Genomic DNA, 26,695 nt, shown 5'->3' on the forward strand with positions numbered 1-26,695 from the left:
AGATAGGATAGAGGCCTGGTACAGGGGTGGGGGCCAACTGGTTTGCCCTGAACGGTGTCCCTGATCAGGGTGGGGTTCCCTTGGGGCGTGGGGCGGCTTGAGCGAGGGGCCTGTGGTGGTTTGCAGGCGGGCCAGGCCCCCTGGCAATGCAAGTGGAGGCCCTGGTATCTGGAATTTATTTTCCTTCTACAATTGAAACTTTGTAGCCTGGAGCGGAGCCAAGCCTGGGGCTCCCTTCGAGGCCCGCAGCCATTTGTGTTGGGGTTATAATTGAAACTTTGTTGCCTTAAGCGGGTGGGCCCGGCCAGGGTGTGCGGAAAGCTTTGCTTCCCCTGTTCCCGGCAGCAACCCTGGCCTGCTCTCTCAAGCTCCATTCTGCCGCCATTTGTTTGAATTTGTTTACCTTCTATAATTGAAACTTTGTAGCTTGAGTGGAGGCTTAGGCCTGTAATGGCTGGCAGAAAGCTTGGCTTCCTCTTTTACCTAGGAAACCTTGCTCTCTGTGGCTGTAGCCATCTTGGTTTGGGTTAATTTGCATACTCGCTCTGATTGGATGGTGGGCGTGGCTTGTGGGCGTGGCTTGTTGGTGTGTCGGAGGTATGGTCAATTTGCATATTTGTCTATTATTAGATAGGATAGCCTAGGGTCATCACAACCGGATGGGGCGACCGAACACCAGGAAGTGCATGGAGCACCACTGGGTCCCTCCCCCACCGCCACCCCCAGGCTCCCATCGCTGGATGGCAGCAGAGCGGGACTGGGGACTGGCGAGCGGGCACAAGGCAGACCTCCTGGTCCCTCCCCCAAGCTGGCAGGCTCCCATCGATCCTCAATTTCTTCTGAAAGGAACGTAGCGCCTCCACTGCACAGCCTCAGGGGATGCGGACTCACCGCTGTGAGAGGCTCCTGAGCGGACACTTCAACATAGACTTCGGCGCCTGCAGTGACCCTCAGCCTTCCCTGCTGGGAGGTGGACGGAGAACATCAGCTTTAAAGCACAAACATCCTCCTCAGGAAGAACCCTCACCTCCCTACTCCACAACCACTTCCGGGTCTGCAAGAAACCGCGCGTGCTCCTCCCTGTGGGATGGGCGGGGCCAGAGCCTGAGTTGACGGCTCTGCGATGGGGGAGGGGCTGAGCCGCCTCTGGGCCAGTGCAGACAGGGAGGGAGGGTGGGCGGCACAGGAGCTAGGGGCCAGCCCTGGTTTTAAATTATACCCTTATCTCCGTTTATAACTGGAACTAAGCCACGAGGAGACAGAGAAGCGGCCCAGGAGAAAGGGGAGCACTCTGCCCGCTGGGCACCCTCAGGACTTTCCTGGTGCAGAACCAAGTGCTCATGGGAAGCTTAACGAGTGTCGCTGGGATTGTGAACACTCACTGTGCTGGGTGACATGGGAGGGGTGGCCTGCCAGGGGGCATCGGCCAGGAAATCAGCTCCAGGCGCCACTTCGCACTGGCCCACCTAGATGCAGGTCGGTGGGCGCGGGGCCTCCCTCTACCCCAAGGCCCGGGCAACGTGGTTGAGAGTCCAGGCTCAGCACCCCCGAAAGCAGCAGAGCGGGACACCCGCACCTCTGGGTGAAGAGCCACGCACAGCGGCGCACAGCCGCCCACCGGTGTATGCAGGGCTGGGAAGAGAAGCGGGCCTGATGTGAACAGATGGCCCTTCATCCCTAGCTGCCGCCTTCGGGCCCCTGATCCAGCCCCTCAGAGTCTCCGCCTGTTTGACCCTAAACCTGGAATTATGATACCAGTCTTGCAAGTCTGTGAGAAAGGTTAGAAGTAAGGGATGCAAAGAACCCAGAACAACGCTTGGTCCTTGGTGGGAGTGGAACACATGGAGCCCATGTAACCGAGCAAACAGCACAAACACCCGTCATCTCCACACTGCGTACTGCCGCCGCCTCTGAGTTCCCGCGGGCCTACCTCACCAGTGCCTGGCTCCAGGGAGACGGCCTGCTCTGAAGCCCAGCGGGCAAGCACTGGGTGAGGTAGGCCAGCCCACTCTGTGCCTCACTGACTTACCTGCACAATCAGGTAGCAGTGCCGGATGACGGGCACTGAGAGCAGCTCCCACGTGGCAGGGAGAGCGCCCTCCTCCTCATTCAGGGCCATGTTCAAACCACTGCTAGGGCCAGCCTGGTCCTCACTCCTCAGCCACGCACTGAGCTGAGACCAGAGGGTAGCTGTGCTCACAGCTGAGCTCTTCACACTCCCACCAAGTCCCAGAGACTGGCACCACCAGAGACTGGCACCCACCACTCCGAGACTGGCACCCACGAGAGCCAAGTTGTTCTCCCGGCTCCCCCAGCATTGCATTCATTTGCCTAATATCCATTAAGAGCTTTAGAGGTTCACTCAGTAGAAAAGGAAAGCAACCCAAACAAAATAGACACTGTATCCCCAGAAAAGCTTCCTTTTTAAACCTGCGCTCCCTTTCGGATGCTGCTGTCCCTGTAGAGTTAGGTGAAATGTTCTCAGCGCCCTTCCATTGTCCCCTCGGGAAACATTTCTGGAGTCCACGGGGTGTCAGCTCCAAGCCGGGCCCTTCAGAGAAACACGGGGAGGCCCTCCCCGCCTCTGAGGAGCTCTCCCTGTGTCAAAGCAGAGCCAAGCACAGGACAATGCACCTGTTCTGTGTGCACCGAGATAAAAAGCAACCAGATGCAAACCATGTTTAATCTAAAACACCCCACATTCCCACAGGGACACCCCACGCGCTCCTGCCAGGATACCCCAGGCGCTCCTGCTGGGACACCCCACAATCCCACGGGCATACCCCACTCACTACCACCAGGACACCCCATGAGCTGCCACTGGATTAAAGTAAAAAACCCTGGCAGCATGCACACTCCCCACTTCTGAGTCTAGAATTGGAAGACATTCAGCTCTCTAGACACCATCTATGATAATAAAAGCATTATATGCTAATTAGACTGGACAGCCGAACAACCTTCTGGACATCATTCTGAACGTCCTTCTGGATGAAGCTGCTGCGGCAGGGGCCAAGACAGAGGTGGTTAGGGGAGATCAGGCAGGCAGTTGAGAGGTTAGGGGCGATCAGGCAGGCAGGCGAGTGGTTAGGGGCAATCAGGCAGGCAGGCAAGTGGTTAGGAGCCAGCGGTCCTGGATTATAAGAGGGATGTCCAACTGCCAGCCCAGCAGTCAGACATCCACCGAGGGGTCCTGGATTGTGAGAGGGTGCAGGCCGGGCTGAGAGACCCAAACCCTCCCCCCTGTCTCCGAGCACAAATTTCATGCACCAGGCCTCTAGTATTCATATAAGGTCATAAGTGGCTTTTGCCAATTATAGTGCATTATATTATCCTACAGGAATACACATTCAGAATTTTGAACAAACAGTATTGGAACATAACTTTCTTATTCATTAGAACCCATCTGTATTAATCACTTGAGAAATTGGGATAGGTGTAGTGTTGTGAGGAAATTTTAAAGAATAATACTAGAAGCTTAGAGTGTGTCTGTTGGGAATAAAAATGGGGAGAGCTGATTATAACCAGAGTTTTCTAAACCTGCCTGGAATTTTAGGTTCTAACCCAGAACTGCTATATCAAGATTTTCATTGGCCTCAGAATTCCATATTTTCAAAAGAAAAGCTGGGCCCATGTGGATTGCCTTTGGGGAATGACTGCTTTTTCTTCATGATTTCTCTCTGAGCTTGTGGTCCTCTGCAGCATTGAGAAAACCTCGGATCTCTACACAGAAATCGGGGGATGTGGGCTGTACAGAAACACAAACACCCCTTGTCCCATTGCTGTGAGGCCTGATCTGCACAGCGTGTGGTCCTTTCAGGGTGAAAAACAAGAATGTGTCCAATCCATACTTTCTCAGAAACTGTATTGGGTACTGGAGATCTAGAGGTGATTATAATTTTGTCCTTTCCATCACAGCTCTTAATGTCCATCTTATCTCAACAGAGAATCCCTGTCTAAAAGAAAGGACACGTTAGATATGTCAAAATTGACTTGTCAGCAGCATTTGGTTTCCTGGTTGAATCGGTAGTTCTCAAATCCTAGCTATGCTTCAAAATCATTGGGAGAATTAAAAGCACACACACAGATTCTAGAGGCTACCTCAGGTCTGCGAATATAGACTTCGTAGGCACAAGCTAATCCTGGTATATTTGTAAAAAGCTGCCCAAGTGAAAACAAGGTCCAGTGGGTCTGAAAAAGCACTCATGGTGTCCTCCTGGCCTTTCTCAGTGAAAAGTAGGTGAACTCCCACCACACACCTAGTTGAATGGCCAAAATCTGGAATCGTGACACTGCCCAATGCTGGCAAGGATGTGGAGCACAGGAATTCTCATTCATTGCTGCTGAGAATGCAGAATGACACAGTTTGACAGTTTCTTACAAAACTAAACATACTTTTACCATAGGATCCAGTAATTATGTTCCTTGGCATTTATCCAAAGGGAGTTGAAAACGTAGGACCACACAAAAACCTGCACACGGATACTTAAAACAGGTTTATTCGTAACTGCCAAAACTTGAAAGCAACATAAATGTCCTTCAGTATGGATTCATGAACTGGTGCATCCAGATAGTGGACTCCCTCCCCCCTTCTGAGTGCACAAATTTCCTGCACTGAGCCTCTGGTGTTTTATAATACTATAAAGTAGATACATGTCCATGTAAATTTGTCCAAATCCATAAAATGCACCACACCAAGAGTGAACCTTAAAGTAAACTATGGACTTTAGTTAATAATAATGTATTGATAATGGGTAGTCAGTTACAGCAAATGTACTACAGTAATGCAAGATGTATACTTTCTGTTAAGTTTTCTGTAAACTAGAACTGCTAAAAAAAATTAAGTCTATTAATTAAAGTAAATGAGCTCCTTTAAAATGTTCACTTCACGGCAGGCACTGTGCTGACTGTTGGACAGTGTGTTAGGCTAGACAGATGTTACCTTTGCCCTTGTAGACTCGTGAGAGGGAGAATGATACAGGAATGTGAACAGGAAGGTCAGGGAAGACCAACCCTATTAAACTAATGTTTGATTCCATCAGTTTTGTTTCTGATTATAGTTTGGGGTGAGGTTTGGAGGTGGGGAAGGAATTTTGCAAGGTGACAATAGGGTAGAAGTATATGCAGAGGAGACAGTATGTGCAGAGGTGTTGAGGTGAGAGGACAGGGTGTAAAAGGAACAGAAGAATGTGATTGGAGCGCAAGAAGGGAAGGAGTGGTCAGGTGATGCTTGTTAGTCTGGGTGCATTGGCCATGCACGGCCTGAAACTGTAGACTTAATTTTAGGACCACAAAAGCTCATTGAGGGATTTTTCATGATAAAATCTTAAATTATTTTGAAACTATCATAAACACAATATATTTCTACAGAAATAAAACAAAAATCAGAGGAACATTACTAATACCAGAGCCTTCTCCTCATCTCTCCCTGTCATATTCCCTCATCTTCCAGCACCCTGAATTCTGTTTTCTTTATTGTGTTTGGACTCTGAGAAATAATTGGAGCTGTGGAAGTAGGCAGGCTTCCCTGAGGAGGTTTTCTGTGGAGGCACATTCCGTAGAGAGGTCCTGAGACAGTGCCTTGGACCAGGGAGAGGCGGAGAGCCAGAAGTGCAGAGCAGAGCAGAGCAGTCAGAAGAGGAGTCCTGGCAAGAACTCAACAGAGGTGAGATGAAGAGGAGCTCCAAAAAGAGGTGTTAGCTTTGCAGCTTCCTCTGTGCTGATGGACATGGAAGAGGGCAGGATAAGTGGCCAAACCCACCTGTGATCCCTTCCATGGGGCTTGACATGGGAGAGAGGAGTAAGTAGGCTTAACCTGTTATGAAAAAAGTTGAGGGATGGGACAATGCCCCTGATCCATTGGAGACCAAGGGAGGCTGCTAGACAGCAGGACTGCATGGCAAATAGAGAAAGAATCGTGCAAAGATAACCATATTGAAATAGGAACTATTGCCGCTGGACAAAGAACAGACTGCACGGACTGCAAAGAAAGGACCTCTGGGTCTTGTGACTGCCAGTATGCCGGCAGGGGTGTCCCACATCCTGACAGGGCACAGTTTATCAGACTGAATCAGAGGATACCAATTCACAAAATGCCAAACACTGTGTCCCACCGATGTATAAGAACAGAAATGACTGCCATTCTAACTGCAGTGATGGCACACAGCTTTCAGGGCCAGGGCTCAGGAAGGTGCCTGTGTGAACGGGAAGCAGAGACCAGGGCCAGTCAGTGGGCTCTGATATTGACCCTTGCTTTGCTGGAGGTTGTTGCTTTCTGGTAACTGGGAAGGTGGATTCCTGTAACCACACAATTTACACATCTGTTGCTCACCAGACTGTCCATCAACTGTCACAGCCTTCTAGGCCCTGTAACAGTCTTGAAAATACAGCTTACTGGCCAACAACATGCCCTGCCATAATGGGTGATGATCAGGAGATGTCACCCGTGAACATGAAGACAGTGTGAAGAATGGCACAGCGCCTGCAGGGCTTCCTCGTCAGGAAACCAGGTTACCCAGTTGGGACCACAGTGGGACCTGTGCAGAATCTAGAGTGTGACCTGCTTGGAACATAGGGCAGTGGCTTGCACACATGTGCCAGGGAGGGGAAGGGTATGGACGAGCTGGGGTGAGAGAGAACATAACTTTGCTTTGTTTGCTTTGTTCCCACAGCTAGAACTGACCCTCAGGACCTCGTTCACCTGCCCCTTGTCCACACAGCCAGGCTCACCCTGCAGGGAAGGCACGAGTATGACTGCGCCGTAACCTGCCCTGTTCCCACAGCAGTGTGTCTGATAGTCCACACTGCAGATATGCTCGAACCTACTTAACCACATCCTGTGGTCATCACCTAGAATATCTTCAGGTTTTTTGCTATTGCACGTTTAAAAAAATTTTGTCACCGGGCATTCAATATTATACTATAGATACACTTTACTAATAAGTTCCCGAAATTTCTTTTAAAATTTATGTAATACTCAGTTTTATAGCTTTGCTTTTTTAAGTTCACCCTTTTCCAAGATTTTTACTTAATTTTTTATTAAGAAACTAGGGGTTCGGTTCTTGAGATTCATGCACTGGGGTGGGGGGTGTCCCTCAGCCCAGCCTGAGCCCTCTTGCAGTCTGGGAGCCCTCGGGGAATGTCTGGCTGAGGGCTAAGGCCCGCTTCCCGTGACCAGGCCTAGAGGGGAGCAGGCCTAAGCTGTCAGTCAGACATCCTAAGCGCTGCTGCTGAGGAGGGAGAGGCTCCTGACATCACTGCTTCGCTTGCCAGCTCGCCAGCCAGCCAGCCTGCCAGCCAGAGGTGAACCTGGCTTCTGCTGTGGGAGTGCACTGACCACCAGGGGGCAGCTCATGTGTTGAGTGTCTGTCCCCTGGTGGTCAGTGTATGTCATAGCTACCAGTTCTGCTGTTCAGTGGATTTGCATATTACCCTTTTATTATATAGGATATTATATAGGAAGCTTTGTAACAAAAGAGTACAAAAGATAGTATCATGAGCAGTATTGTACCCACTGAACAGGTTTAACAAATAATATTGCTTCACATTTTTCTTTCTTTAAAGAAATACATTAGGCTTTTCTAAGTCATGTGTCTTCCCTCAAACAGACTTTTATATTTTCTAACCACATACTATAGAATAAATAGTAGTGCTTTGATTTTTAAAGAAATGCTGTGTTCTTCATGTCATTCCATACTTGCTTTTTCAAGAGGTGTCCATGTTAATCTTTTTCGATTTTTGTCTTTTTGAAACTAATGCAAATGGCTCTGTTGTCAGCCTTCATGGTCTGACAGGGTAGACTTTGCCAGAAGAAAGCAAAGATATTCTTTCTCTTAGATCCCCAAGCAGATCATTTTGGGCTCATGGAATTCTCTCACTCTGTTCCCGTGACCTTTCATTCAGTTTTTAGTGAGTTTATTTTAGTTGATGTGGTATGAAATGATATACACTGTCTAGTCTTATGGTTTATTGAAAGTTTGGTGTGTTTTTAAACCTGAAAATTAGTCATTTTGGAAGAAGTGAAAATACATCCTTTCTTTGGCTGCTGTCTGGTTTGACTGCAAGGTGTGTGTTCCCGCGAGAAGGAATGCCAGTTCAGCTCACCAGTGACTTCCAAATAAAGGCCATTAGACTGTGGTTTTAGGTTTGCTTTTCTAAAATACACAGATCGGCAGAAACAGATTTGTCCTGTTTTATCATAGACGTGAAACCATGTAAGTGGGTGAGAGTTGTGTCCTTTTCTACTTTCTGGATCTTCATTCAGTCAATGGAAGCACAAGAACCTTTTGCTATTAAACACCTGTGATTCAAACTCTGATTCAGTGAGCCCTGGAATTGAATAGATTTGGATACAATTTGGGATGAATCTGTCACTACCCAGGCTCTTGCTATTCAAGATTCAGGCACCAGGTGGACTTAATAATACTGAATCCTGTGAGGTCCACATGTGCGCTATCCAAACTCAGGGTCATAAAATGCAAGGGGTGCTTGTACGAGCTCCAGGCCCCCTCTTGGCGTGGAACATTCCTGTACCCGTAGTCAAGCAGCCAGAGCAGCCCTTGTCATTGTCGATCCACCCTCATTCTCAGAAAGTTCTTGTTTACATTGACCTGGAATGTGCTTCCCTGGATTGATTTTGTAATTCTTTCAGGTGCCACTCAGAATATGCCTGCTTGCTTTATCATGATCTTACCTTTCTCAGCCCTGTACTGAAGCTTCCGTTGTGAGGGCTTTTCTCCTGGACGGTGGCCTAGAGCTCTCCCTGTGGGGCCTGGCTGGCACTGCAGCTTTGGGCAGCCATCAGCTGCACAGCTCTGGGCTTCTGAGAGTCGGTGCTCACTGGAAACTTACAAGCGTCAGTTTTTCAAAAGCTGAGGATGCCTCCTGTGTCCTCTTGCCCCGAAGTCCCCTACCTCCCTGCCTCTGCTCTCCTGCCTGTCCTTCAGTCTGGCTCGGCCTGTTAGACCGAACTCGGTAGGCCACTGGTTTCCTGTCGGTTCCCACTGTGCCTCCAACCCAGCCTGCCTTCAGAAGCTATTCATCTATGAGAGGATGGAAACAATTACATGAAATTCTCCTTCATATTGAGATAGCACAGTGACCCAGGCCCCGGACCCCAAGGATACCAGGTAGCCAGAAGGAACGCTGGACCACAGAAGTGTCACCACCTTTTCACCCCCTACTCAAAAACATAGGCAGCTGATTTTATCTCCCCTTTAACTACCTGCTTAAACTACTGATTCGAATGTGCAGTTGACCAAGGTGTGACCACTGTTTGCCCTTCCTAGGGTGGCAGTAATGAGCAGTCTGCCATCTTACCCCCTCAGCGCAGGTGCAAAGTCATTACCAGGCAAAAGGAATTCACCCAAAACCTGAAATTATAAATTCCACAAGCCCACCTTTTCAGAAAGTCTGCCTTTTCCCGCAAGCCCGCTTTGCCACCCGCGTATCAAAGCCCAGCAGAGCCAGCGTGAAGCCGGGTCAGAGGACCGTCCTTTCCTCTGTGCTGCCTCCCTTGTGCTCGAGCATAAGCTTCATAAACCCTGGCAATTTTCCTGCGGCTTCCTCTCACTCGCTCTCTTGGGGAGCTCAAGAACTCTACTGCCAGTAGCAATATAACTTTACATGTGCCTTAACGTCTATAGAATATTAATGCTGAGTAAATACATTTATTTGACCCTTGAATGAACAATGTGGGGTTAGGGGTGCCAACCCCCTGTGCTGTTGAAAATCCCCATATAACTTGACTCCCCCAAAACCCAATTGTAGTCATCCCTTGGTATCTACAGAGGATGGATTGGTTCTAGAACCCCCACCCCGATACCAAAATCCCAAGATGCTTAAGTCGCTTGTATTAAATGGCCTAGAACAACGCATCTGCAAGCTCTCAACTGCAGATTGAAAGTACTGTTTTCCATTTGAGGTTGGTTGGATGTGAAACCCTGGAGGATACAGAGGGCTGACTGTATTTATTGAAAAAAATCCCCATATAAGTGGACCCATGCAGTTCAAGCCTGTGCTGTTCAGCAATCAACTGTAAATCCATTTCAACATGGTTAATGTAGTTGGAAAATTCTGCCTTGTTTTTTGTAAGCATGGAAAATTAGAGTTATTTGGTAGAGAATATATTGATTTATTTAATCCTTGAATCTGAATTTTCAAAGCTATATTTTTTAGTAGCACTTGAAAATCACATATCAGCCGAAACCGGTTTGGCTCAATGGATAGAGCGTCGGTCTGCGGACTGAAAGGTCCCAGGTTCGATTCCGGTCAAGGGCATGTACATTGGCTGCGGGCACATCCCTGGTAGGGGGTGTGCAGGAGGCAGCTGGTCGATGATTCTCTCTCATCGATGTTTCTAGCTTTCTATCCCTCTCCCTTCCTCTCTGTAAAAAATCAATAAAATATATTTAAAAAAAAAAAAAAAGAAAATCACATATCAGCACTCATCTGCAAATACAATTTTTTAATTTTGTTTAAAGTATTACATATAGTAGTACATATATCCTTTTTTCCCCCATAGACCTTCCCCTAGCCTCCCCTACCCCCTGTCACATGCCCTCATCCCCCCCCCACCCCCCCAGTGTCTTGTGTCCATTGGTTGTGCTTATATGCATGCATACAAGTCCTTTGGTTGATCTCTTTCCCCCCCCTCCCAGCCTTCCCGCTGTAATTTGACAGTCTGTTCGGTGCTTTACTGCAAATACAATTTTTAAAAAATATTACTTTATTATTGTTTGTTTTAGTTAATGTAGCATCTCTGTAGTAATATGTGCAGTAATACGTCCAGTAATAGATGAGTATTTGTTAGGTTGAGGTAGGGCTAACAAGCTCTCAGTAGAGCTTCTTGTTCTTGGTTAATACCTTTCTTTTAAAAAAATCTCTTTTGAGTTAGAGAAAAGCTGGACAGCTTCATACAAGCATAGGAAGTGATTTGAGGCAGTGAGTCTGGACTGATACGTCTTCTCTTCCAGAGTGCACAGCTAACTAAGCACAGCTGTAAGGGTTGCAATGGGTGCTTTTCATTCTCAAAGAGGCCTTTATATTTAAAAGGTAATTTTTGGATGATGAAAATATTTTTCATGTTAAACATTGTTGTCCTGTCTTGTGTCTTCAGTCCATGTACTTTTCTAACAAAGACTGCCTCTCTAGTGTTTGTGAAAGGAGGAGAACGAGAAACCGGTGGTGGTACCCTCCACCCCGTGAGTCAGTGCCAGTTCTGAGAAAGATGCCCTTGTCACGTAGAAGACAGTCTGTGGCTCCACGTAGCTGCACGAGGGCTTTGAGAATAACTGCCAACACCAGAAGAATGAAGTTCCCACAGACAGGCCCTGGCTTAGTAGGCATTTCTGCAGCTTTGAGAGCCATTAATTCACTAGTTGGACTAGGTTATGATAGTGGTAACTAGCTCTGTGGATTCTCAAAGGTTTATTTGAGGTCAGTGATTGCAGTATGATTTTAGAAAATGTTCTTTCTGTGGAAATTGTTGCTTTCAAGTTTTAATATAGCTTGGGGTTTTTTGGTTTTAAGGAAAGTTTGTGCTTTTCAGGAAGTTTGTAGTATACTAGAAGCCCGATGCACGAAGATTCATGCTAGAATGGGCTTTCCTTTCCCTGGCTGCTGGCACTGCCTTCCACTCCACCTCTTTCTGCTCCGGGAGCCACCTCTTTCCGCTCCAGCCCCTCCTTCCCATGCTGCCCAGAGGCCCTGAGAGACCAGGGGTGGGGCAGAACACCTGGTCGTCGCCATGGCGACAATGCAAGTATGCAAATTAACCACCATCTTTGTTGTGTTAATTTGCATATCACTCCTGATTGGCTGGTGGCGTAGTGGAGGTATGGTCAATTTACATGTTTGTCTATTATTAGGTAAGATAATGGCCAAAAATAGAGTGAAACAAAAATCATCTTCATTGGCATGCTGATGGCTGCATTCAACATTTCATGTGTATGCTCAGGAGTTTAAGTGTGGTAGGTCAGCTACAAGAAATTGCAAACTAGATTTTTTACAGTGATTCAAATTACATTATTAGAGCTTGAATGGATTTCATGATATTCTTACCTGAGAAGGGACTTTAACAGTTACAGGGTCTTGCACTCGGAGGTTTAAATGTTTATAGACTTACTGTTTGATCAGGAATGTCTTGTGGTATGTGTGTGTGTAATGCCAGTGTGTATGTGGTGAGCATGTGTGTGTATGTGTGTACATGTGCCATCAGCCCCATATGTAATCTTGGCAACATAATCATCCCCAGCTACTGTCCCACAATTGTCTCTGTTTGGTGGGAAGTGAAAGATGGGTTGAGCTCTTACTTCCTGTGAGCCAGGTCACAGGAGTAGGACATCCATGAGCTTGAGTGCAAGTCACTTTGAGAGGATCTTCCAAGGGATCGTGGCTTCCAAGGCTCATGAGTTCTCGTGGGTGGGAAGAAGTGAGCAAAGTGGTTTTGACATCAGGCCATGCTCCTTGTCACTGAATGCTGGGTGCAGATCACTCTGCTGACTTGGCTTGTATGGCTGACTGCACCCACCTGGCCACTTCTCCTCAGACCTGTAGGGAGACATTGAGGGTTATGGACGTGGAAGTATCCGGGCTGCTGGTCAGGTTGACTGATCTGTTGTTACACCTTAGAGCTGACACAGGACCCAGTCCTGATGTTGTGTGTGCAACTGCTTCTCCATGTGGCTTCTGTTCTGTGTGTCACTCTGACGCATGAGGATAATGAACGAATGCCAGCATACACCAGAACGGGTTTATAAAATCATGTTCTGCGAGAACACAGCATCCGACATTACTGATCCTGCAATGCATGTTAAAATGTGTCACCTGATCATGGTTTTGCTAACAATGAAAAACAAAGTATAGGCAGCAACGACCGCATTTCACTTTTTGTATTTAAAAGCTTGCTAATAGCTAAGAACCTAGTTTGAGCTTACACAGAGAAGTTCTGTTGCTCCACAGACGGAGGGGGAAGTGTTCTGCCCCTGTTTTGTTCATTAGTGCTGCAGAATCAGGGGTCGGGGTTTGTCAGCAGTGAGCAGAGGGACAGGTGGATGAGAATTCCTGGCCAGTTAACGATGGATTAACTAGGCATTCAAGGAGACAAAAGCAAAAACACTATCAAAAGTTAACTGAAGATTCTTAAAAGTTAAAAATCTAGTCCCAGTATATAAAATTGGTCGTCATAAAATATGTTTTTTACTGTTAAACATGATTTCCTAAAGGTTTCTGAGAAGTGGGACCAGTGGTGTGTTGGCATCTGAGACATACAAGACAGGTGGGACACGTGCTGCCACCACAATGTCCTGGGGAGGTGTCCTCTGCTCACAGTTGTTTTATTGTTTTCTCTCCGTGTTGATGAAACAGCCAGAGCACATCCGTTTGGAATGCCTGGGATAGTGCCACCGTATGTTCCCCCCCAGATGCTCAACATTCCACAGACCTCTCTGCAAGCCAAGCCCGTGGTAAGCCTTTCCTTTCCTTCTGCAGCTGGTTTGCCTGCCTTGGGGGACAGCTGGCCTTGCTAGCTGCATATGCATCAAATCGTAACGAATACTAAAATAATGTCTTAAGCTCTTGAATTGATATGTGAAGCAGGTGCCAGTGTTTGTTGAATTAAAAATGCAGCCAAGACCAAGAATGCTAATGGGAGCTGGGTCCCATAGGTAGCTTGTGCGTGTGTGACCTGTGCCCTCTCTGCCCTCTGTTTCAGGCTCCACAGGGGCCCAACCCAGGTGCTCCGGGTCAGGGTCCACACCATTACAGCCTCGCTGAGCCGGCCCTCACTTTGGAAACAAGCGGAAAGAATCTGACTGAGCAGAACAACTACAGTAACATTCCTCATGAAGGAAAACATACTCCACTGTATGAAAGATCTTCCCCGATCAACCCAGCTCCGAGCGGCAGCCCCAATCATGTGGACTCAGCGTACTTTCCTGGTTCTTCTACGTCATCATCTTCAGACAATGATGAAGGCAGTGGAGGAGCTGCAAAGTGAGTGGTGGGTTTCTTATGTAGCTTGTCCCTGGGGAAGCCACAACCCGTGGCACCGGAGTGTTGTGCTCAGAGAGGCAGTTTGTTGCAGGTAGGTGAGGGTTACTTTGTGCCGGGATTGGAGCTCCTCAGACATGGGGGAGAGAGGTGTTTAGACATTTGCACAGGGCTTCCCGCTGAAAGTCTGCTGCCAGCCCGTGGCCTTGGCCCGTTGTTCCTCTGCTGGGGTGGAGTTTTAGGAAAATTGGTCTATGTGACCACCAAACTTGGTGAAGTTGTCTGCTCAAGTGCTGCTGACTTTTACTCTGTGGTTTTTCTTGCTGTTCTCGCCCTACCCCCATCCCAGGAAGCATTTTAAGTTAGACGCCTGTGGCTTTCCGTCTCAGCTCCTGGACCAGTGGGAACTTTGAATTTCTTTTGCTCCCTAGTTTAACAACTCATAGGACTATTCTTGAAATAACACTGTTCACCCAACCAAAACCCTAGAAAGCTGCCACACCCAGGCTGGAGTTCTCCCAGCGAGGAGTATTTTAAATGTGTGCCCCTGATCAAATAAATTTTCAAGTATATAATTTGTTATAATCTGATTGAGGAAGTCTTAAATAGGCAGTCTTCCTCCCTTCCTTTCATCACCTTATGTGTCTAAGAATCCTGATTCAAATTAAAGAAAGGAAAAGAAAAAGGGTCTTTTCTTATAGCCTTGTCTCCTTTTCCTGGGTTGGAACTCTAGTTTCAGGTAGATGCCTAGGGCTAATTAGTACTACATTGATTTCTGCTGTAAGAAATGTGCAAGTTTCCATTCTTCCTGCAAGTTACTGATGCTGTAGATTTTTCCTCTTTTGTCCTCTTTCTCCATCTGTAAAATGGGTACTAATGTCTGCTGACCTCAAGCAGCAGTAACCAAGCAGTTTGCTGTCATCCAGAGATTGTGCGCTATCTGAAGCAGAGAAGCATAAAATGCATAAACTCTTACTGCATGTGCAATCCTAAAATCCTAAAATGAAGTGAAAAGTCATAACATTCAAACTTTTGAGTTAACCTTTTGGAAAGGAAATGTACTTAAGACCTACTGAGTGAGAATTTCTGGGCTGGGGCTCAGAAACGTGTGTGCGTGTAAAGGAGCACCCAGTGACTCTAGCTCATGGACATCTGAAAACGGCTGATAGATGTCTCGGAACCCCTTCCACTCTGGAATTCTATGAGTTTTCTTGTAAAAGTTGACTCATGTCAGCAAGAGCAAGGCATCTGTATAGTACATGGTCGTCTTAATAAGAAACATTCTTTCCAGACTGAAACACAGGTAGACTTGAGGCAGATGTGCTTTGTGGTGGCGAGTGTGGGAGCCAGCAGAGGCCTGGCATGGGGAGGCGTGGTGGCAGCCTTGCCTTTTCAGGTAGGGAATCAGATAATGCGAGCTGCCAGCTTAATTTGGCAACTGCCCAGTTAGGACGTGAGTTGAACTTGGGGTGCATCAGGTTTCTCCTCCTCCTGTGGTACAGATTCAGTTCCACCCTGTTCCCAAAGGTCCTGGCCAGCATCGCATTCCCTGGAACTGTCCTCGATTTCAGTCACCTCTGCCATTTTGAGCTGTCACTCACTTGTCCACACCCCCAGCTTGGTGTTTTCACTGCCTTTTCTGGAGAAGCTTCTGGAAGGTGGACTCAGTGTAGAGCCGGCAGGGATATCTGCCGTCCTTGTGATATGAAGGGTGGTGGAGCACACAGCTAGCAAAGGAAAGAGTGGATCAAGTGCGGCTTAGCAATGTCTTAATTTCCTTGAATCTACTTCCCCATTTATTTTAACAAATGAGAGAGAGGAGAGTTAAAATTGAGAGGAAGAAGGGAAGGAAGAGGAAATGGGGTACGTATGCCTGAGGCTTCAGGATTATGTGCCAGGCATTGTAGGACCTGGGATCAGCTCTGGTCATAGGTGTCCTTGCTTGTGGCAGAATGCTAAAGAAGGGCATTGTTCTTGATTTCAGGGTGAAGATTCTAGCCCGTTGAATGCGTCGTGTGTGTGCACTTGAGGCCATGCATAGGATAGAGGGTTGCTTTCCTAGCTCAAACCCTGGCGAGAGCATAAAGTCAGGACATGTGGTTGGTTACCTTTGGTTTGGATGTGAATGAAGACCCCTGAATCTACAACGTGCTTTCAGGTGGTCTTGAGGGAAAGAAATCATCCATCCACTCAGCCAAGCAGCGCTTGAGCACTTGTGTCTCCCAGTGAGCATGGTGGCGGGCAGTACAGACAAGGTGTGGTTGCAGGCAGTCTGCAAAGAAGTGAACAGCCCAGTGATGAGTGTATGAAGAACAGCACACCCCGGACAAGAGGGACTGGAGTTGGGAGCACTTCCCCGGGAGGTGAGATTTGAGCTGTGGCAGCGGAGACAGCTGGACAGATGTAGTGTGGAAGGAGAGGTGGCTTGACCAGGAGGTCTAGCAAGGTGGAGGCTGGATGATGGAGTCTGACCTCTATTCTCGGTGTGACGTGAAATATCTATAGTGCTTTCTTAGAATGGCCCTGCGGCTGGAGAGTTCCAATGATTCTTTGGAAATGAGTTTGCTCTGATCCTTGGGATGGACAGGTATCTGGGAGGCTACGCCATTTAGCTGGAAATTACTCCGAAACCCGACTTCAGCACCTCTTGTAACAGCTTCTGCAGGTTGACTATAAATGTTTGTAGTTGCTATACTTAAGACCTTGACTTGTGCAATAGCAGAGGTGGGAGTCTGCCACCACCCAGCTGGGTGTGTCCCTCTCTGTCACTTCATCACCCTTCATCACTTTTTTAAAAAAAATTCTCACCCAAGGATATTTTCTCCCATTAATTTTTAGAGAGGAGGGGAAGTTAGAGAGAGAGAGAAACATCAATGTGAGAGACACACATTAATTGCTTGCCTTCCACATGAATCCTGACAGGGGCCGGGGATCAAACCTGTAGCCCTTTGGTCTGCGGGCCAACACTCTAACCCTGCTAAACCAGCCAGGGCCCCTTATCACTTTTCCCTGTTGGATTCCCTCTGGCATTTATACTCCCTCCACTGTATTTTCCACAGGTGGGTCCATAAAATACTAGTAAATGATACTGTTTCCCTAACAGACATCAATGATTTTTTTAAAGGATGGTGCTGATGGGTCACAGGACTATCTATACTAATAAAAGGGTAATATGCTAATTAGACTGTGAGACCTTCCAGACGTCCTTCCGGACAAAGACATGATGGCGGGGTGGAGGCAGAGGTGGTTAGGGGCGATCAGGCCACAGGGGGAGGGCATTTGGGGGCAATCAGGCCGGCAAGGGGGGCAGTTGGGGGTGAGCAGGCTGATGGGGCAGTTGGGGGCGATCAGGCCAGCAAGCAGGGGCAGTTGGGGGCGAGATCAGGCAAGCAGAGGGGGCCAGTTGGGGACGAGCAGGCCAGCAGGGGGGGGAGGAGAGTTGGGGGTAGCAGGCTGGTGGGGGGAGGGCAGTTGGGGGCAAGCAGGCCGGCAGGCAGAGTGGTTAGAGATCAGGCTGGCAGGCAGGTGAGCGGTTAGGAGCCAATGGTCCGGATTGCGACCTAAACCGGCAGTCGGACATCCCCCAAAGGGGTCCCAGATTGGAGAAGGTGCAGGCTGGGCTGAGGGACACCCACCCCCCAAACCCCCATGCATGAATTTCATGCACTGGGCCACTAGTTATAGAATAAAAGAGAATTGTTCTTCTCACCACCAGAAAAAAAGCTTCCTACAAATTAAAAAGACAAGTGTTTTGAATGGCAAAGACTATAAACATGCAGTTCAGAGGAAACACAGATGGTCAATAAAATATGAAAGGATGTTCTTGCTCACTAGGAAAATCAAAGGAATGCAGCTTCAAACATGACACTTTTTTTTAACCCATGACATTTGCAAACATTTATTTTAAAAAATAAGGTCGGTGAGGGAAATGGGTGGAGTTTGTGTGACACGAGGTCTTGGCTCTCGTGGCAGATCCTCGGCATTTGTGATGTCTGAGAGCCGAGGGCACTTCCCAGAGGTTTGCACTGTCTGAGCCCAAAGGTGGGTCTGAGGGTGCATCGCAATCCCGTTGGCAAGGGCAGAAACATGCCCCAACTCCAAAGCATGTTCCTTGTGAAAGGGAGTGCATGCTGAGGTGTTCTGTGGACTAGCTGGGTGTGAAAGTGCCTCCTGGCTTGTCTTTGCGTTCAGACAGTAGCCCTTCCACTATGGGTGTGTATGTATATGTGTGTGCTGGGCAGGCACTGTATCTCCCCGCCGCCCACCCCCATTTTTTTTAAATACCTAACTCAGGATTTTAGCCTCTTCAGATGTCTTTTTCACCACCCTGCTGGAATGGGCATCGTGGGTTCTTACTGTCTGGAAGTGGGCATGTGTCCCTGGGCAGTGTGTAGGTCTGTGCTGGATAAGGAGTCTTGGGCTGTGACAGGTGCCTTGTACTCAGGGGCGTGAACTGGGTGCCCCCACCAGGGCTGAGATGAGCTGCATTGGTGCCACTGGAACTGTCCTGAGTGTCCGTTCACTTGTGCAAGATTGTAGCCTCTGCTGTTGCTGGGGCTCTGTGTCTGGCCAAGGGCTAGGCGAGTGCCTGGGCAGTTATTCCAGACCCATGGCTGTTATTCTGAAGCAAATAAGAAAGAAATGCTGCTTTCTAACTAATAATCTTTTTCTCCTGTTCTTTTTCCTAGAGTATAATCAACATATATTTCTTACTCTATTCTTGGCAGTGTTTTTGTTTTTCTTCTCTTCCTGGCCTTTGTCAAGTCTTTGTAATCCTGTTTTGGTTGAATTAAGAGTTACAATTGAACCTTTTGGAGATGTTTATTTTATTGGCTTTTAGAATTTGAATCTGATCTGAGGTTGCCAATTTGAAGATTTTAGTTCTTTAATTTTTTTTGTAATTAATATCTCAATACAAAGTGATAGAATTGAAACATTAAAAAATAGAATATAGGAAATCACCCATGTTTCCACATATAGAGATATAACTGTTTTCAAAAGGTAGGTGAATATTTAAGTATCTTAGTTTTTGCTATATAACTAACATGGTTTTTACAATAATGGAATATTTTCTTAGAAATAGCAGCTTACCTTTTTCCTTTTCTTCCTTTTTCATACTCCACTTTATAAGCATGCTTTCTGATTTGTGTATAAATGTAACTGCAATATGTACACTGAATATCACTTCAGTGTTTTTGCCTGTCATTGCTTGACATTTCTAAATGGATATTTTAAAAGTCCTATTAGGAGAGAAGATAAATTACATTTTCTCCACTTGGTTGATTTAGTTTGTATTATAGAGTTCCTTCCTTGTACAGTTATGTACACGTTGGTTTCGAGGTATTGTGTCAAGGTGGCATCTGTGGTAAAAACTGCAAGCCCTGCGTAACTCCTGTGGGGCCAGGTGTGGGCTGTGGACTGTCACTGTCGGTGCCTGGAGGACTGTTGACCAGCGTGCAGACCCACAGCTGCCAGGGCCCAGTTCTTCTAATGTCCCTCATCTGGTCTTGCCGAGTTCCATTGCCACTTGCTATGTGACCTGGAGCTCACTGGACCCCGTGGGCCCAGCGTGGATGGGAGATCGCTGGGTTGTTCATGAGTTAGATCAGCTGATGAGTAACCACACTAAGTGATAGCTGTGTTATGCCTTAGGTTATGGGGTGTACAGGACAATTTAGCAGAGTTCATGGTGGCTTCCTGCCTGGGCCACCCACCTGGACCAGGTCTCTCAGCAGGCTGCCCAGTGCATGAACAATGAAACTTTGTTTCTATGTGACGGCTTCTGGTCTGACTGGGAGGTGTGAGTAGTTGTGTAGAATGAATTGCATATAGAAATATTCTGAAATCTCTAATTCATTTGTTCTTTAAGGCAAGGCATTTGTTGTCGTATTCAAAATTTTGTTTTTTTTTACGTTTTGAAGTAATATAGTTTTCCTATTGAAATATTTTGGACTTGTAAAAAATTGGCTAGTGTCCAGATGCTTTTCAGACAGAATTTTAGATATTATAGAATGATTATTAGAAGGTCACATGAGCATCTTGATTATGACATTTATTTTTAGCTTGTGATAATTTATATAGAACAAAAGTAAGCTTTATAACAAGCCACGCCCCCCGCCACACCCCTTTCCCCTTTCCGAAAACTGTTCTGTGTGCTTGCGGATTGAACCTGGGGCCAATCACTAGGGCTGTCACATTTGGAGGCTGCAGTTTTAATGAACATTACTTTGTTGTGCTTTACCTCTCTACTAGAGGCCTGATACACAAAATTTGTGCAAGAGTAGGCCCTCGCAGCCCCGGCTTCGGAAGCTCGTCCAGACAGTTGTTCCATTGTTCGGCCATTCGGTTGATTTGCATGTTATACTTTTATTATAGATATAAAGCCCTAATATGCAAATTGACTGAACAGTGGAAGGAATGACCGGTCGCTATGACTCACTGACCACCAGGGGACAGATGCTCAACGCAGGAGCTGCCCCCAGCCTGCAGGCCCCGACCAGCGGTGGCAGAGGGGGTGCGGCTGGTGAGTGGGTAGCGCCCAGCCAGCCAAGGCAGGTGTGAGCAGGGTCCCCAATCGCCCCATAGATCAGTCATGATCACCAGCCAGGCCTAGGGACCCTACCCGTGCATGAATTTCGTGCACCGGGCCTCTAGTGTCACATAAAAGAGATGCCTTCTTTGCCATATATCTTTAGTAGTTGGGTACCTGCTCGATGATGGCTACTAGGTCCTATCCTCACAATTTATAATTAGTTATTAAATAGACAATAATTACAGATCATGAGGAAGTGATACATGCCATGAAGGAAATAGCAATGAGAATGGCGGGGTGAGGGGATGGTTGGGAAAGGCTGCATTAGGATAGTATTGCAGCCCAGACCTACAGGATGAGGCATCTAATCTAATAATAGACAAATATGCAAATTGACCATACCTCCGACACACCCACAAGCCACGCCCACCATCCAATCAGAGCGAGCATGCAAATTAACCCAAACCAAGATGGCTACAGCCACAGAGAGCAAGGTTTCCTAGGTAACAGAGGAGGCCAAGCTTTCCGCCTGCCATTTCCAGGCCTAAGCCTCCACTCAAGCTACAAAGTTTCAATTATAGAAGGTAAACAAATTCAAACAAATGGCGGCAGAATGGAGCTTGAGAGAGCAGGCCAGGGTTGCCGCCAGCAACAGGGGAAGCAAAGCTTTCCACACACCCTGGCCGGGATCACCCGCTTAAGGCAACATAGTTTCAATTATAATCCCAACACAATGGCTGCGGCCTCGGAGGGAGCCCCAGGCTTGGCTTGGCTCCGCTCCAGGCTACAAAGTTTCAATTGTAGAAGGAAAATAAATTCCAGATACCAGGGTCTCCGCTTGGGTTACCAGGGGGCGTGGCCGGCCTGCAAACCACCACAGGCCCCTCGCTCAGGCCGCCCCACACCCCAAGGGAAACCCCACCTGATCTGGGACGCCCTTCAGGGCAAACCAGCTGGCCCCCACCCCTGTACCAGGCCTCTATCCTATCTAATAAAAGAATAATATGCAGATTGATCATCACTGCAACACACAATATAGCTGCCCCCATGTGGTCAAAGATCCTGCCCCCATGTGGACACAAGATGGCCACCACAAGATGGCCAGCAGGAGAGGGCAGTTGGGAGGCACCCGGCCTGCAAGGGAGGGCAGTTGTGAGGGATCAGCCCTGCAAGGGAGGGCAGTTGAGAGGGACCAGGCCTGCAAGAAAGGGCAGTTGGAGGTGATCAACCCTCCAGGAGAGGGCAGTTAGGAGTGACCAGGCCGGCAGAGGAGGGAAGTTGGGGGCAAACAGGCTGGCAGGGGAGCTGTTAGGCATCAATCAGGCTGGCAGCAGAGTGGTTAGGGGGTGATCAGGCTGGCAGGCAGAAGTGGTTAGGGCCAATCAGGAAGGCAGGCAGGCAAGCAGTTGGGAGCCAGCAGTCTCATATTGGAGAGGGTACAGGCTGGGCTGAGGGAGAACCCCCCTCTGTGCACGAATTTCGTGCACCGGGCCTCTAGTCACATATAAAAACTTCAGTCTACCTTGGAGAGGGAGGGGCGGCAGTCCAACAGGGTATGGAAGATACTTCTAATCCTTATTCCTGACCAAGAGCTTGCATCCAGAACATGTACTGACTTCCTGAAAGTCCGTAAGAAGTATGTAGAAATGTTCAGACGATTTGACGAGGCATGTCACCCATGGAGAGGTGCTTATCTTCATCGTTATCAGAGAGGTGCACGTCAGACCTGCTGAGGTTCACTCTCTTACCTCTCAAAGGCTAACAGAGCGACTGAATGTATTAAGTGTGTCAAGGAGGGGGCCTGGGGTCTCCTGCAGGGTGGGCCAAAGACCCAGCTGCGGGGTTCCCCTGTAACAGGATGTGCACCTATGGAAGGAGGATTAGTAGGTCTTAACATCTCTCCATCTGTCACATGGGTCAGTAAGAAGGGCAAGCCAGTGAAATGCTCTCTCTGCCAGCATGCCTGTGTCCAGCACTGATTTTAGAAGGCGCTCTGAGCTCAGAGCCTTGCAGGGGAGGGCAAGTGAAGGGGCGTTGTCCCCCGGGGGCATTGTCTGGTCTGCCGAAGGCTGCAGCTCTGGCTGCTCCAGGTTCCCTGCTCTATCCAGGAGGATGCTTCTCACCAACCTCTCACATCTCATAAACTTCCCTTACATTGTGACCTGTAGTGAACAAATGAGCAAAGAATTTGTGAAATAATACCATTCATACCACATTCACTGCATTCTGTTCTGTTCCATTTTAGTGTTTAAAAAATGCTGCTTAAACCCACTAGATTGTTTTCCTAGTGGGTCACAACCCACAGTTTAAAAAAAATGCTGTTTGAAATACGTCATTCTGGCATTTTAGATACTCCATAATCTTCCCCATCTCTTGTCCTCACTCTGTTTTTTACTACTTTGCCAAGTAAAATTATTCCCCAAATAAAATTCAGTTAACTCCCTGTTCTCTGAGCTCACAAACGCGTTTCCTCTCTGGGGCCCGGAAGGTGCCATCTACCCCTGACTGGGCCTTGTGTGTCACCCAAGTCTTAGCTCCCTCCCACAACCCTTCCCATGAGGAGGCTGGCCGCCCTGTGTGTTGCCACTTGGCACAGAATACCCTCCATTTATTTATAAACTATGAGTATGTGATTCAGATAACATTTAATATTCCACTGCCTGATAATTGTCAATTAAATGTGGGGGTTTTTAAATCTTGTTTCTCCAAGATAAAAGGGAAGGCTGCATTTGTGTCTTTTGTGTCTCGTGGCGCCAGCACATCCTAGACCATCTTTCCGCTGAGTGGTCAGCATGGGCTAGGCACTCGTTTTCTCTTCCACGGTGAGTGGTTATCACCTGCCTGCTGGAAATAGGCAGAAAGTGCTCCCGTGTAGGGTTCTCCTTAGAGATGGATTGTTGGGGCGGCAAGGTTAGTCAAGCACAAGGGTTATTCTTGAGTCTGTACTACAGGCCCTTCTTATCATCGTGAGCATGTGTGGGAAGTAGTTGACACTAACAGTAATCATGTGCATTTTATGTTCAGCCATATCAGTGGGAACAAAATTGGCTGGGAGAAGACAGGAAGCCACTCGGAGCCTCAAGCGCGGGGAGACCCAGGAGACCAAACAAAGGTAGTAGGTTCACACCTCTCATTCTCTCACGTCCTGGCGCTTTCAGCATGTGGTACTAGGAATTGTTTGAAAGTAAAACACTCTTCCTCTTTTTAAGTATGTTGTGAGTAATACAGACGTTGGCAGGGGGAAGGGGAATCACAGTCGTATGGGGCAGGGGAAGGAGGCTGGTGGGAATCTGACCCTGTCTGCTGGCTGCATAGTTTGGCCAAGCACTAGAGCTGTCCAGAGCCCTGTCTCTTATAGCAGCAGTCGCCAGCCTTTCGGACCTCACGGACCACCAGTTGGTGACCACTATCTTATAGGGTCTTTGTGGGGATTAAGTGAGAAAGCATTGGTATGTCTACAGTAAAAATGAAAATAAACTACATTTCTCTTCTCCCCTTTTTTCTGCTTCTAGCTATTAATGGTGATATATAGAAATATCTTTTTAACTGCAAAGCCACATCTGTTTCTATAGGCAATCACTTAGATGACATGGTCTCTGGCTGGAAAAAGCTTGTTTACATACAAGGTGACAAAATATCAGAAATCCACTTAAAACTCAGAAATACTGTCACTGTGGAATGATTGTCCTATAAATAAGCTTCATGGATGCCTCTTGTTTACAAGCGCCTTCCAGTGAGTGTCTGCACCTGTGAAACGGGGCCTGTAGAAAACACTTGGAGGTGTCCAGGCATTGCTCTTCTTATTTTTTTTTTTTTTTTTTTTTTAATATATTTTATTGATTTTTTACAGAGAGGAAGGGAGAGGGATAGAGAGTTAGAAACGTCGATGAGAGAGAAACATCGACCAGCTGCCTCCTGCACATTCCCCACTGGGGACGTGCCCGCAACCAATGTACATGCCCTTGACCGGAATCGAACCTGGGACCCTTCAGTCCGCAGACCGACGCTCTATCCAATGAGCCAAACCAGTTTCGGCGGCATTGCTCTTCTTATCACTAAGTGTGACGCTTTGTGTTTTAAGGGGTAAAATTCAGCACTTAATTACATACCATTGTGACGAATGCACATTTTTTTTCATAACAGAAAAATATATATCTAGGGTGACACAGAATCAAACAATAAGCAGTATTATTTCCAACATTTATTGTGAGAAAGAAAAAAATAATTTATTGTACAAATAACAATTGCTCTTTATAAATAGTTAAGACTTTGCCGAAGTTTATAAAGAGAAAGCTAAGAGCCCCTCTGCCTTCCCTTCCTTTGGCCCCACTGCCTTGGATGCTCTGCTTTCATTCCTACTTATTTATACACATTCCTTATTTTGGCAGGTGATTTATACAGTATGGGTAGTTTTCAGCTAATAATATACCACGCACAGATTTCTGTGTCTGTATATATAGATATGACTCACCCATTTTCGTGGAATTAGCTTGTTTTTTGCTTTAATTTTTCATAAACACCTTCCTGTGTAATTAATTTGGGGGCTTTATAATGACCAAAGCGTTTGGGCTTTTGATTATTCTTTAGATACCAGCTGTGGTGGTGAAGAACAGATCTGAGTCAGGCGTAGATTTGAGTCCTAGTTTCACAAGGTACTAGAAGGTACTGGTCACAGCCATGGACAAATGACATGCTCTCTCTGAGCATTAGTTTCCTCATCTGTAGAGAGGACCATGCCTACTTGGTGTTAGGTAAACACAGAAATTCGCCACATGGGTTAGCAAGCCCAGAAAGCTACTGTCTCCCCACAGGGCCCTCAAGGGAGAAGCTATGGTGGGGCTCCCCCGCCCCCGAAACAGGCAGGTGGGCATCCACTCACCCCTCCCTCTGTCCACGCAGGGGTGGGTCAGTGCTCCCTCGTCTTCCGGTGGTGAAGGTGTTAATTGTGTCTCTCTAGACAGGACTCTGTATCACAGGTGGACAGACAGCATGGCATGAGCCTGTTTTCCTCTCTCACCCATTGCTCTGTAGGTAGAAGGTTCGTCCACTGCCTCTTCAGGCAGCCAGCTTGCTGAAGGAAAGGGAAGCCAGATTGGCACTGTCCAGCCAATTCCATGCCTCCTCTCCATGCCCACCAGGAACCACATGGACATCACCACCCCTCCTCTGCCCCCTGTCGCACCCGAGGTGCTGAGAGTAGCCGAGCACCGTCACAAGAAGGGGCTGATGTACCCGTACATCTTCCACGTCCTGACGAAGGTATGTGCAGTGGTCACTCCTGGGGTATGGCTGCTTGCTTTGGAACTGTTTTTCTATCTTATAATTTTTTGAAACAAAATTCATTTTCCCCTTTCTAAACTTTGAGAAAAAATAACAAAAATGTATACTTCTAAATACAATAAAGAACATGGGAAAAGTCTCATTTTCTCCTTCAATGTAGTATAAAATATTTTTTAAACTTCTAATTAATGACACATCACATTATTTTCTGATTTGTAATTTTATTCTCTTTATTTCTAATTTCAAAATTTCTTACACTGCATTTGTGCCATAATGTCACGTTTAATTCTAATGTCGAATATGGTTATCAGCCCCAGAAATGCCCCCTAGTCGGTGGCTGAGAGGACTTTGTGTATTTTGACTTGTCCTTCCATCTCATTGAGTACAATTTTTAAAGTACTTCTAGCAAAAAAATGGAATACAGGGTTGTAACATATCATAGTAAGAAAATGCAATTTATCTTTTTACATAGTGTAATAATTTCACATTATTAGTCTTATTAAATGCATGCTTAAATAGTTATTCGGTGTGGCATTAATTGGTTTTCATTCTTGGTGTCTTGAATGGATCTATGTGTATTTAAATTTCTTCAATGATTTGTAGTCTTTATCTTGGTACTTATTATCACAGACTCATAGTTTAACAAGTTATCTTGGTGACCAGACGTCTCTTGCAGAATTGGTTTATTACTATATGTATTTTTAATATGTTTTCATCAGCATCTACTGTTATACCACCCTGTATAATCAGACTTTTTTCTTTCTATTTTCTGCAATCCATCTGTGGTTTGTAAAAGGGAAGCAGTGAATGCAAAAGTTAACTCCTGTTCCACAGCACCCCCAGCTGGGCTTCGATTGTTAACTAATTCAACATTGGCTTACGTGTAAAAACCGAAGA

The 26,695-nt window shown here is 47.0% G+C and overlaps 1 protein-coding gene across 3 annotated transcripts in view; it reads left to right on the forward strand.

The window, feature by feature from the left end:
• The window catches only part of FAM120A (family with sequence similarity 120A), a 110,082-nt gene that overhangs the window by 43,269 nt on the left and 40,118 nt on the right, over nucleotides 1-26,695 (forward strand). For all 3 annotated transcript variants that reach the window (XM_054727058.1, XM_054727056.1, XM_054727057.1), the window contains exons 6-9: nucleotides 13,363-13,460; nucleotides 13,709-13,989; nucleotides 23,543-23,630; nucleotides 25,550-25,777. In XM_054727058.1, the coding sequence (XP_054583033.1) occupies nucleotides 13,363-13,460; nucleotides 13,709-13,989; nucleotides 23,543-23,630; nucleotides 25,550-25,777 (695 nt within the window). The remainder of the gene's footprint in view (nucleotides 1-13,362; nucleotides 13,461-13,708; nucleotides 13,990-23,542; nucleotides 23,631-25,549; nucleotides 25,778-26,695) is intronic.

The sequence above is a fragment of the Eptesicus fuscus genome, chromosome 15, assembly GCF_027574615.1.
Source record: "Eptesicus fuscus isolate TK198812 chromosome 15, DD_ASM_mEF_20220401, whole genome shotgun sequence".
In the NCBI taxonomy this organism is placed as follows: Eukaryota; Metazoa; Chordata; class Mammalia; order Chiroptera; family Vespertilionidae; genus Eptesicus; species Eptesicus fuscus.